The 12,534-nt window shown below is 54.5% G+C and overlaps 1 protein-coding gene across 2 annotated transcripts in view; it reads left to right on the forward strand.

Moving 5' to 3' along the window:
- The window catches only part of MID2 (midline 2), a 90,026-nt gene extending 78,020 nt beyond the window's left edge, over positions 1 to 12,006 (forward strand). For both annotated transcript variants that reach the window (XM_010567098.1, XM_010567099.1), the window contains exons 8-9: positions 8,460 to 8,667; positions 11,604 to 12,006. In XM_010567098.1, coding sequence (XP_010565400.1) covers positions 8,460 to 8,667; positions 11,604 to 12,006 — 611 coding nt within the window. The remainder of the gene's footprint in view (positions 1 to 8,459; positions 8,668 to 11,603) is intronic.
- The last annotated feature ends 528 nt before the right edge of the window (positions 12,007 to 12,534 follow it).

The raw sequence follows: 12,534 nt of genomic DNA on the forward strand, positions 1-12,534 counted from the left end.
CCCATCACCTCAGGGACGGCTAAGGAGGGCTAAATATGTTTAGGGAATTCAGAGTGAGACTTGGTCAGAAATCAGAGGGCAGCAGAACCGGACCCGTCCCGACAAGGAGGGAGTTTGTGGGTCTGTAGTGGGAGGAGGGAAGCCTTTTCCCGTTGAAGGGCAGGAAACGCCGTGGGGCCGTCAGTGCCTGCTGCCTGGGGGGACGTCACAGGAGACCCAGCGTGAAATGTCGAGGGAGAAAATAAGTCAGCTCTCCAGGCATCTGCCTGCAGCTGCCTGCTCCGTGGCCGTGTCTCTTTGATGTTCATTGAGCTGTCTCTGCCCGGCCCCGGCGAGTGCAGCCCTCCCTTGTGTTTCCTTTCCCAATGTTGCAATCGCTCCTGCCTTGACTAGGCTTCGGAGATGATTTATCGGCTCCGCCTCCTCGTTTTCTTTGCACAACTTTAAACCAAATGAAATTAAGGAAAGGCAGCGTAGCGGTGGGGCTGGAGGAAAGCTGCTGAGAAGCAAACTCCAATCCAGTTCTGCCTTGTTTATTAAAAATGTATCCCTCCTGCGGTTGCTGTTTTTAAGTGCTTCCCCGTGCTTTGAAAGGCACTCGCTCTGGAAATAAGAAATGGGTGGCTTGAGAAGCTGAGAGTGACGCTGTGACAGCAGCGCAGAGGGGAGCGAGGGCGGTTTGCTTCGGTAGCAGCTCCCGGGGGACAGGGCTTGCTCTTTTGGTTTTTTAACTGAGCGTCAGTCATTGGAGATGCCGGCACGCTGCTGAGGGCTCCTCTTTGGAGATGAACTCGATTTACTAGATTAAATAAGAGCCCAATCACGTTTTGAACTCCCCCTGTTGCAGGGATGTGTCTGCAGCAGCTTCCTGCATGTGTAAAATCTCAAGCAAGCCTCAACCTGAAGCACTGCACAAATTATTAGGTATGACCATAGTTTTCCATGTGCCAGGAGCTCCTTTCACATGACCGAATGACCAAGGAACCGATCCTGGCACCTCCTGCTGGGGCGATGGGAGGAAGAGGCACACAGCTTTAATGGGCACGCATCCCTCTCTGCTACTGGTTCAGCATTTATCTGCAGCCCGTGAAAAGCATTTAGGGAAACTTCTGAATTTCTGAATGTATATAACATATATTTATATATTTTCTTTCTGTGGCCAGCCTCAGTGTACAAGGGCTCCTTTGAGGTGTTCGCTGCTCATCATCAGGGCTGGTGCCGCCTGAAGGTGCTGCTGCTTTGTGCTGGATCCCCAGCACATCCTCGCTGGCCACTTCTCCTGCCTGCACTTGTCATTAATGTGGCAACAGGGTTTTCTTCTTTTCAAGTGGGCGGTTAGAAGATAGCGCACACTTTTCAACTGCTGTAACCTTGGCAGAAATGTCAGCAGCTCGACGAGGAGATGGGCCAATTAGCATATTTTACAGCCCTCTCTCTGCTCCTGAAGTGATGTTTGGAGAGATTCCTTCATCACCAGAAGGTCAGTGTCAGGACACGTATTGATTTCCGCAGCATCAGTGCTGTCAGTGCGCACTAAATCTGCGTTCCCAAACTGCTGGAACGGAAGAGCTTAGGAGAATAGTTTTGGTTTAGTGACAGAGAGAAACCTTCCTCTGCTGAGTCTGGGCCTGAGTAGGTCTTATTTATTAGCAAGTGTCCAAAACTGGATGAAAGTGCCAGAAAACAGGGATGGTCCCAGCTCTGGTAGTAAATAAAGTGCAAGGAAGGTGGTTTTTACAGTCCTTGCCTTGACCATTGCAGACTGGTCTTATTCTCGCTCGTATTTCTGTCTCTTCCTGATTTATGCATCTCTTGGTAAGACCTCCTGGGTTGTACAGGGTGGCTCATATCCGCATCCCATCTGAAATGGCAGTTGGATCTCACCGGGAGGGGTGGGTTTGCTGCAGCACAAGTTTGCTGCCTGAGTGATAGTCTCTGAGGTCCCTGTTAATGTCAGGATCATGTTAGTGCAGGCGCTTCCTAAGGAGCGGGATGATACCTCAGCAAGTGGCCCAGCAGGGAGTCTGTTGGAAGATTCATAGGTTTGGATGGATTTATTGCTTTTCTGCGACTTGACAACTCAACAAGTCCTGCAGCTTTGCTTCTTCGAGGTGATGCCTGATGGGAGGACAGTAATCAAGCTGTCAAGCTCACTCTGCAAGGTGTCCTGTGGCCCACAGCCACCTCCTGCTTGTTTGCTTCTGACTGCGGGGCAGCTGCCTGAGGGCTTATGGACCAGGCTGACAGTCCCCAGCTGCAGGGTGACAGGTCTATCAGGTTTTGTACAAGGGTGTTTCTGAATATGAGGTACGAGTGGCATCTTAGATGGCTGGTCAGAGCAGGGACATTGCTGCTGCGGGCAGGGGGGAAGAAAAGAAGAGCAAGAAGGGCTGGCAGTATGTTACTGTGGCTTGGCTTGCTCTTCTGCTGGGCAGAGTGTGGTGAACACCTGCAACGAGGACAGAGGTGGTTTCTTGAGAGCGGGAGCGCATATCCATCCCTGCCTTTCTCTCTGCAGCGTGCTTTCAGCCGAACGCGGTCACCTGCCGCCTGCCCTCTCTGCTCTGCCCCGTCCCCTTCCCCTCGCCGCGGGAGGAGCGGGGCGCACGGGAGCTGCCGTGCCACGGGGCAGGGACCGGGCTGGTGCTGCACCAGCGGTACCGCCGCACGGACCCACCCAGCGGAGCGGGCTCACCGCTCCTCATCGGTTTGGCTGGATGTCGGGGATCGTCTCTTGCCTCTGGGGGATCTCGGTCCAGTTGTTTCCGTAGCCGTTATGTAAACCAGCACGCAGCCCCATCTTGGCTGTCCCTCTGGATGGCTTTTTTGACACACTGGAGCTGGCATGGTTAGCAGGACCTGCTGAGCTTCACCGTAATTGATTCCTTTCATGAAGCATCAAGAAAAGGAAATCTGGCGGTGTAGCTGCCCCATTAACAGCCCTTGTCTTGCAGACAAATTGCTGCTGGGGTAGACAGAAAACTAAATATTCTTATCAGCACCCAGGATGGGTGAGCCTCATGGGCTCCTGCCTCCGTGCCGCCCTCCCTCGTGCACCTCTTCCAGGGAGCAAGGGGCAAACAGGAGCATCCGAAGCTGGTGCGTCTGCTTATCTCCGTGGCAGGAGTGGATGGGTGGCAGGAGCCCTCTGAGGTCCAGGGGAGCTGGGCGGGAGTTCCACAGGCTCCCACCAGCCAGCACCCCCTCCTCAGCCCGTCTCCATTCCCGGCACGCCACTGACCTGCTTAATTGACCTTGAACATTTTCCTAGCAGCAGTGCTGGCCGCCGCCTCCTCCCTCTTTGCTCCCGCACACCCAAGGCCAGCCAGGATTTCCTCCTCTGCTCAGATGCTGCAATGCTCAAGACTTTGCAGGGAAGGGAAGTGTAATTAAGCTGATAAACACCCTGGAGGGTGCAGCTTGCTGTGTCCAGCCCTGGAGCTGGCCCGTTTCCCACAGCTCTCAAGCCCCATGCAGGTGCCATGGATGGATGAATCGGTGAAAGGCTATAAGGAATATTCCAGCAAGGCTAATCTGTGAGATAAAAGTTACCTGAGTGACCTGCCAGGATCTAAACGTTAATGAAAACTTGACAGGAGGAACCACCATAACTCCCAGCTCTGCCAGGCAGGGCTGGCGGGGCTGGAGAGGTGCAGTTAACCTGGGAGTAAAGGGGAAGGTGATGGAGGCTTTGGGCAAGGGGTGGGTACATGAAGGCTGCTCTGCCCATGCTCCATCTCGTGCAGTCGAAGCTCCCCCCTGCCAGAAGACATTGCAGAGCAGTTTCCGTCTATGGGGGACCCTGGATGGCAGGACCAAGCAGTTCTTTTCTCTTGTGTTGTCTTCCCTTGCCTATGAAAAATGTAATTCTCTCCTCTCCCTTCACGTCTGGTTTGTGCTGCCTGCAGGACAGAGGTGCAGTTGGGGTGCTGGCAGTGTCCCCCAGCTGTGGGGCAGCCCCCTCGCCTGGCTGGGCTCTGCTGCCACTACCTGCTCCATGGCAGGGGCCCTCTGCTGTCCTTGAGTCATGAATCCTCCAGCATCTTCCCATAACCCAGCTTGTCCAGCGCAGCATCATTTGGGGCACATGGTGCAGGCAGCCGCAAACACAGAGGACCCCGCTGGGCTCATGCGCTGGGGATTTGAGGCAGCTGAGGTTGGGACCATTGAGAGTCTGTGAATCCGTGTTGTTTCCCAGTGCCAGGGCGGTATTTTGGGAAGGGGGTCAGATGGGAGCAGGCACCCGGCTGTGTCCTCTGAAACGCCCTCTGTCCCGAGTAAGATTTTGCAGCCCAGCCTGTGTGCTTTTTAACTCCCCTCTTGCCCATCACAGCACGCTGTCTGTAGATATTACTCGAGCCCTTGGGCCAGGATGTGCCAGCACAAACCAGTGACAAGGGCTGGACTCCAGTTGTTCACACTGACCTTAAAAAGGGGTCCCCTTCATGAAAAGGGCTGTGACTGTCTCTTTCCTGACAGAGCCGAGTATTTTTATACTTCGCTTCCTCAGAGCTTGTCTCTTTGCATTACTGCTGGAGAAAGATAGCTACAGAAATATTAAAATAGCTAGAGGAAAGGAGGGGGTGGGTCACTCCCAATTTGCAGCTTTACTTTCAGGTCTCTCAACTCAATTATCTAGAAAATTGGGCTCCAAGGAAAATCAACACAAGCTACCGTCAGGTAACAGAGAGCAGCGCAGATGAGCTCCATTACAGGGTCGCACTTGAAAGCTCTCCAGCCTTGCCATAGCTAATGCTCCTGGCTGTTTGCAATGGTTCCTAGCTCTGGCTTGGAACCCCCCTCTCTGCATAGCATTGGCGTGGGTGTTTCTCCTTGCCGAGCCTTGGTGCCCATAGCCAAAAACGGGAGCATGCAGGAGGGCACAGCTCATTGTACACCGCAGCACCTTTCCCTGAGCCAGGCCAGGGACTGTTCCAGGTACCAAAGCCTGGTTTTTAAGTTGCTTGCAGTTATTTAAGGTGTTTTGCCACAGCTGCACTATTCAGTTTGCTTTACGCTAAAGTAGATGAGTGCCTATAGAAGTCCCATCTGGTATCTATAAGCTCTTTACTGTATCTTGCATGAAAACTCAGTGACAAAATCCCCTAGAACTCGGTTTGCTTCTTTACACCATCTTGGGGTTTTGTTTGCAAAAACAGGGATAGTCTGGGGGCTTCTAGAGGGAAATCATTGAAAAATAAGGAGGTCAGATGAAGTCTGTGCTTTGGAAGCAGGTGACAGGGGAGTGCTGGGGAGCTCACCCAGGTTTGGTCTCACTTCTGCATAACCAGGGTGTGCAGAGGCAGCCGTGAGAAATGCTGTGAGTGTGGGAAGCGTGCCCGGCCCCGAGAGCGAGCCCCCGCTGCAGGAGGACATCATCGTGGCAGCAGATCTATAACCAGAGCTGTGCCGAGGGCCCTGACGCGACAGTCCCAGCTGCCCTGCCCCGCAGAAGACACGTGGCCAATGTGTGCACCGTGCACAGGGGTTACCGGTAGAGCCAGAGCTGAACGCAGCCCCATCATTTTACACGTCTCTTCTGGAGCGATGTGGGCTGGGGCAGAGCACGGAGGATTTTTTTCGGTCTGGTGGAAAGGAGATCGCTGTTGCTGCTGCTCAGCAGCTGCTTTGGCTCAGCTGCGCTGTTGATACGGGTTTGCATGCAGCTGATAATATATCGGGGCTCTACTTTTGCAGTTCCCTTTAAGAAAAAAACAGGGAATTACAGATGGAGAAACCTCTGGGGAAAAAAAGGAAAAACAAACCACCATTAAATTTGCAAAGCCAAGAGCACAGGATTTAGTTCTGTTGCTTTTTAAGTTGCACATGCAATTTAATTTTATGCCTGCTATTCCTGCATTATGCAGCAGTTGTTAATGTGCGGTCACACGCCCCTCACCCCACTGGGCTCCCCAGTGGTGCCAGCGATGAGGGGCTGCAGCAGAGCAGAGTGCCTGCTCGCCAATGTCCCCAGCTGGGCTTGCTGCCTCGGAAGAGCTGGCTCCTGCCACAGCCATCCGGTGCCTTCATCAGTCACACATTGTCACCAGTGCTACTGGAACGGACTATTGCAGAAATGTTTGGTGCAGCATTTCCACCCCTGCTGAGACTCTCCATAGGAAAACCCACCGTTCTCGTGGGACCCGACTGCCCCACGCTCACCCGCTTCCCAACGGCATGGTCCCCACAGGCTTGGCCGGGGCTCCCTGCTGCTGCTCCCCTGGGGCTGGGTGCTGTACTCCCCATAGGAGGGTGCAGGAATAGAGCAGCAGTTTCCTAGAGTAGCTTTTCTTTTGCAGCAGCAGCCAGGGTCAGTCACCAGCCCTCAGCACCCCCAGGGCTGCTCCCATGTTGTACAGAGGGGTAAACTGAGGCACGGTCTGTGCCTGAAGCCTGTGACTGTGTGGGGATAGACCAGAAGATCCTCAGGGCTGAGCAAACTCATCTAGCCATACCAAAAAAGCAGTGCTGTATAGAGAAGCCAAAGTCTCTCCCAAATTGAGAGCAAAGAGAGTGACAGGAAAACGCTGGAGGAGAGAGCAGAGGTGCTCCCCAAACACGCTGGCTCTCTCCCCTCGCTGCACCAGAATGGAGGTCTTCGTTTTGGGCTTCTCAAAATGCAACCTTCTGGCTTCTCCTTTCCACATCTGGTCTTAAAATGACACTAAATTATTAAAGGAGAAAAAAAAAAAGAGCATTGAAGCAAAAGGGATTGTGAATTCCACACACACCCCTCCACCCCCCCAAAAAAAAGCTAATCTTGGCTCAGAAGAGCCGCTCTGGCAGGGCAGTGGGAGTTCAGGGGCTGGGCATCACTGGCAGGGCTGCCACGAGCAGCCCAAGCAGAAAATGCACCAAATCCCCCGACCCTGCATACTGAGTAAGTCTGTGTTTGCAAGTCTTTTCCTGACCCCCTCCCCACCTCCGCCCCTGCACGCACAAGACCTGAACTCAGAAGCTGGTGAGGGTTAGTTTCGTGGTGAGGCTGTGTGGCACCAAGAACTGGAGCCTTCCAGAGAAATCAGTGCTTGCTGTTGAATGGGTTGCGGAGCTGGTGCCCAGAAGAGATGGTGTTTATTGAAGCAAGGGAGGGTAGACATTCCCTTGGCCCTCTGGATCTTCAGGAGGGTTTTATCAAAGCAAGCAGGACAGCCAGCGTGTGTCAATTAGGAAACAGTCTGGTTTTCTGTGTGCTGGTGACATTACAAAGGAATTGCAGTTGGGTTTCAGGCCAGCATTAAAGATCTGCAGAATCCATCAAGCTCAATTCTGTTAATCGCGGAGGAAGCCCCAGGGCGTGCGCTCGCTGGCTGGCTGGCCCTGGGCTCACACCTCCCTTCCAGTCTCCGCTAAACACGGGCTGGACCCAACGCCTTTGATTTGCTTTCACCACCACGTGCACAGCCCAGACTATCTTCTCCAAGCAGTGAGACCTTGTTTGGCAGCGGAGAAGCGCTGGAAAACCTCGGGTGTGCTTCCTGTAAAATGTAATAGCAGCCTGCACGCTACGGGGAGCAGTCTGCGTTGGCTGCTGATGGGGATTCGGGGACGTGCTCGACACTGCAGTACCGCTTCTGTGATTCAGTACTGTTATACTAGCACTTAAGGATCTGTTCTCCCTTCCCTGTGCTCGTGTAACTCTAATTACTGCTAATGGAGTATGGATCCATTCAGGAATTCAGGCTACATGCCGTGCCTAGGTTTGGTTCACAGTGCATCTTGATGGCATCTTCAGTGCCATTTCCATTACCTGGAAACATCCCCCCATTTCTGCCACATTTTATATCATTAACAGAGGGCAAAAGGGACTGGCTCTGATGGGGAATGAGGCATCTGAAGGGGGTAATACACAATAAGGAGACCCCAGATGTTTCCCAGCCCCTCACTTAAGGATCCCTGCCAGGACGACACAGCCCTGCCTGACGTGCTGTCCTGCCCAGCCTGGCTGCTCTCAAAGCCGGATTCTCCCTGGGGAACAGAGAGCTCACTCTCTGCAGCTCATTTCTCTCTGCCTTTTTGAGTTTCACCTTCTTTCCCTCTGTTCGGTTGGGGAAGGTGGGTGATTCCCAGGCTGGGGAATAAGCCCAAGGTGCAGGTGCTGCTCTCGTCCCTGCTCCCCTCTGTCTCACTGGTGGTGCCTGGGGTGGTGGTTTGCTTGCAGGCGTGGGCAGCGGTGACTTGCTTTCTCTTTCCAGCAGGGCTGGGGAAGCCGCTGCAGGCACTGTGGGCACAGGGGACTGATGGTTTACAGGTCAGCCTGTGACAATAGGTGCACAACGCACATGGATGAGCCTCGGCGTCTTGCTGGGCATCTGTAATCCAGTGTCCTTGGCTGGTGGGGGAACCTTCGGCTCACAGAGGATGTCCAGAGAGCCTGGGGCAGACGTTTCCTGCCATGTTCTGCTTGCACGATGATGGTAACAAGCATAAATCCTAATCCATGTGTCTTTTTCTAACAGGTCAGCCTTTTAAGCTGGACCCCAAGATGGCTCACAAGAAGTTGAAGATCTCCAATGATGGGCTGCAGATGGAGAAGGACGAGAGCTCCTTGAAGAAGAGCCACACGCCTGAGAGGTTCAGTGGGACAGGATGCTATGGGGCAGCAGGCAACGTCTTCATTGACAGTGGCTGCCACTACTGGGAGGTGGTGGTGGGATCCTCGACCTGGTAGGCAGCACTGTTGTCTTCTCTCCCTCTTCTAGAGGCCCTCAGATTTCCCCAGAGATATTGTGGGACATGCTAGGGTTAAAGGCCAGGATTTTGGCAGAGCTGCTTATGGGCAGGGAGGTGGTTGAGACCTTAAATCTGGGTGGCTGTGGCTTTCAAGGTTTATGAGTTTCTCCTCTCTGCCAGAAGCTTTTGGGTCTGGTCCAGTCAGGCTCCAAGGTGAAGCTTGTATCTTCATTTCCCTCACTTGCTGAACCTGCTAATGCCTGCTAGGGCTCAAATCTCACCTCAATGGCAGAGCAGAGGTGCCACAGAGCTTTAAATCTGCTGGTTTTCCCATGTGCGGTGCCCTCCCCGGGCTGTCTCGTGCAAGGCTAAGCAGAGGGGGACCACGGCTAAGCAGAGGAGACAGGGGTGTCTCCAGGGGAGGCTTGCAAAGACCTGGCGAGCCACTGAAGTATGTGAGGGCAGGCAACTCAGGGGGAGCCTGTCCCACGCCTGCTTCACTCTATTTCATCCTATATTCATACCCCAGCATTGCAGGCTGGCAGGAGAAACCATCCCAAGCAGTGGGTCCCCCTACTTGTGGGGACATTCATCTCTGCTCTGTGATGGCAAAGGGGCCAGCAGAGCAAAGCAGAGGGTGATGCTTCATTTGCTATTTGCTCTCCATTGCCCTGTGCTGCTGCTGCGTGGCTCTGCCTCGGGAGAGGCTGCCTTCATTGCCACGATCTGTTTCTCTTGAGCGAGGGCAGGTCCATGTCTCCCTCCGACTGGCAGGAACACAGAGCTTTGTCCCCACCTTGGGGCAGCCTGGCATCTGCTGAAGGCCACCAGGCTTGGTGGAGCACCAGGAGCAATGGCAGCCTTGGACGCAGCACCTCCTCTGCAGTGATTGCTCTCAGCTGGGGCTGTTCTCTGGTCTAGGCTCCACGGGTGGATGCTGCAAGAGTGAGAGGGCAAGAGCCCAGCCTCCCTGTGCTCTGTGGGAGATGAAGGCAGCATTCCCAGGGGTTACAAGGACGGGGATTGCTTTAGCCCCACTCCTCCCCAGCAGCCTGCTGCCTTCTTCCCAGTGCCCTTGTCAGAGATGCTTGCACAGAAGCACAGCCCCAAGTACAGCTTCTTGCTCCCAGTAGTGGCAAGGAGCATCCCTGACCCCACAGCACCTCCCTACTGCATCTCAGCAAGCGCCCCCAGCCCAGACTTAGCCCCCAGTCCAAGTCCCTGCCTGCAAAACACATCTGGGCAGAAGCAGAAGGAATGAGTCAGGGATGCAAGCTTCGTTAAAAAGCAGTTTCTGACTTCAGCAACTTGATTTGTGAGTTGTTTCTCAAGCAATAATTATATCTGGAGCTGTTTCTTAGAAATGGATCTGTTCCAGGCGTTTTGCTGATGACTGAATACTGCAAGACCTTCAGAGGAGGAAATAGCTTTCAAATATATAGCAGCTCCTTGGGCTCTGTGGAGGGGTGCATTCAGATGCAGAAGGAGCACGGCCACGTTAATTGAGTTGGCTGTGGCTGTGACTCAGAGCGAGCCCGGAGCCCTGACTCCTGGTGAGGCTTATAGCAAGGATGCTCTGATCAAAGGCAGAGTGGGACCTGCAGCTCTCAGCAGCCTTCACTGCCACCTCCCGTCTCCCCAAGCCTCAGCCCCCTGCACTGACACCCACAGCCTTTCCCCGCTTCGCCCCATCCCTTTGTTGGCACTGCGGGCGGGGCGATACTTTCACACAGGTTAACGCTGCCAGTGCTGTTCGTGTGCTGCCTCCTTCGTGGTGTGTCATGAGGACTCAGATGGTCCTAGAAACCCATGTCCCTCTCCGGGAGCTCCAGCCGAGGAGGAGCTGGTATTTGAGTGCTGCTGCAAAACACATCTCCTCTCCCTCAGACAGATCCGCAAGGAATGCAGCACACACCAGCCTGGTTTGGGGAACGGATTGTCGCCTGGCTTTGCCCTTCTCTCTGTCCTGCTCTCCCCAGCCGGTCACTCTTGACCAAAGCTTGCTGGTTCTTCCAACTGACCAGAGGGATTTTGAGAACAGAGAGTGGCAGCAGTGAAAAGCCGAAGAGGCACACCACATGCTCTCTTCGTGTCCCCTAACTCAAACTTCAGGGAAATGATGCTCTCCTCCCAGGAGGGAAGGTGTCGCAGCAGGCTGGCAGCTCTGCTCTGCAGTGGCAGGGGGAGCGGATCAGGAGCTTTGTGTCCCCGGGGGTTTGGAGGAGAGGGGTGTCACTTCTTGCTTTTCCCTGAACCCTGTGCTTGCAGCTGCTGCCTGAGGCAGAACAGCAGAGCTGATGCTCGGGGGTCATTAACAGAGAAACCCCTCTCCCTGACCCAGAGAGCTGGCTGTGGTTTCTGGCTGTGCCTGTCTCCCCTCTCTGTTGGGGAAGGGGGGCTCAGCCTGCTGCACAGCAGCAGCCCTGGCTCAGAAATCGCTCCCAGTGCTCACTGCCATCAGGCTCAGCCTCCCATCCAGCCCCAGGCTGAAAAATGCCTTCACACAAAGCACGCTTAGAAGTGAAACAATTGGGGTTTATTATGGAAAGCCCCTACCAGGCAGATCCCCAGAAAGCCTCTGCTACTGAGCTGAGCCGGGAGGCATTACAGCAGCATTATCAAGCTGCTGTGTTGTTAAAGCTGCTTGTGCCACACAATGGGGGTAAAATGGACGGTTCCTGCTGCAAGCGCCCAGCTGTGTCACCTCTGCCTCTCGCCCTGCCTGGCAGCAGGAGGTTGCATGGGGAGGGAGTGATGCTTTTCCCCAGTGAAGCCTCTGCAAGCGGCTTTTCAGCCATGTAAAGCTGTTGCTGTGCTGCTTCCACAGTCGGGTGGACTTTTAAAGCATGGGGTGCCAGGAGCCGTCAGGGCTGGACTTTGTCCTGTGCTGAGGCTGGAGGTTGCTAAGCAAGGTTTCTCCTCTCTTGCAGGTACGCCATCGGCGTGGCTTACAAGTCGGCCCCCAAGAATGAGTGGATCGGGAAGAATTCCTCATCTTGGGTCTTCTCCCGCTGCAACAACAACTTCGTGGTGAGGCACAACAACAAGGAGATGCTGGTGGAGGTCCACCCGCAGATGAAGCGTCTCGGCGTCCTCCTGGATTATGACAACAATGCGCTCTCCTTCTACGACCCGGCCAACTCCCTCCACCTCCACACGTTTGAAGTCTCCTTCATCCTACCGGTGTGTCCGACCTTCACCATCTGGAACAAATCCTTGATGATCCTCTCGGGTCTGCCCGCCCCAGACTTCATCGATTACCCAGAGCAGCAGGAGTGTAACTGCAGGCCCCAGGAGTCCCCGTACGTATCAGGGATGAAAGCCTGTCACTAGGCTGCCCTAGCCCTGCCCGTGCCCTACGGTGGCACCAGCGATGCTGGCAGGTGCCGGCGGTCGGAGTCGGCTGCCGGGAGCCTGCTGGCAGCCGTGCCGGAGAGCCGCTGTGCAGCCGTAACGCTCCAGCAAGCAAGCACCTTCCCACACGCAGCTCAATTTTTTTTTTAAGGGGAAAGAGGAAGAACCTCTAACCACGCTGAAAATAAACTCCTGTTGGCAAGCTCCACTCCGTGCGCGTGTGCGGCTTGTGCAACTCCTTGGTGGTGTGCTCTGATCTCTCCCGAAGCGGATTGTCAGCTGGATGGTTTTGTCTTCCCTTGGGGGCTGGAAAGGCTGGGGTGGGTTTTTGGGTGACCTTCTGAGGCACTGCTGCGGTCAGGGGGACGTCTCGTGTGTCCCTGCAAGGTGCAGGTTGGAACAGAAGGGATTGGCTTTCTGGAGCCTGTTGGTAGCTTGTCTTGAGAGCCAGGGGGGACCTGAGCATCGTTTTCTGGGAGGACTTTCTGTTTGGCTGAAGTTTGGTAG

The sequence above is a fragment of the Haliaeetus leucocephalus genome, unplaced genomic scaffold (genome assembly GCF_000737465.1).
Source record: "Haliaeetus leucocephalus isolate CR32 unplaced genomic scaffold, Haliaeetus_leucocephalus-4.0 Scaffold226, whole genome shotgun sequence".
In the NCBI taxonomy this organism is placed as follows: Eukaryota; Metazoa; Chordata; class Aves; order Accipitriformes; family Accipitridae; genus Haliaeetus; species Haliaeetus leucocephalus.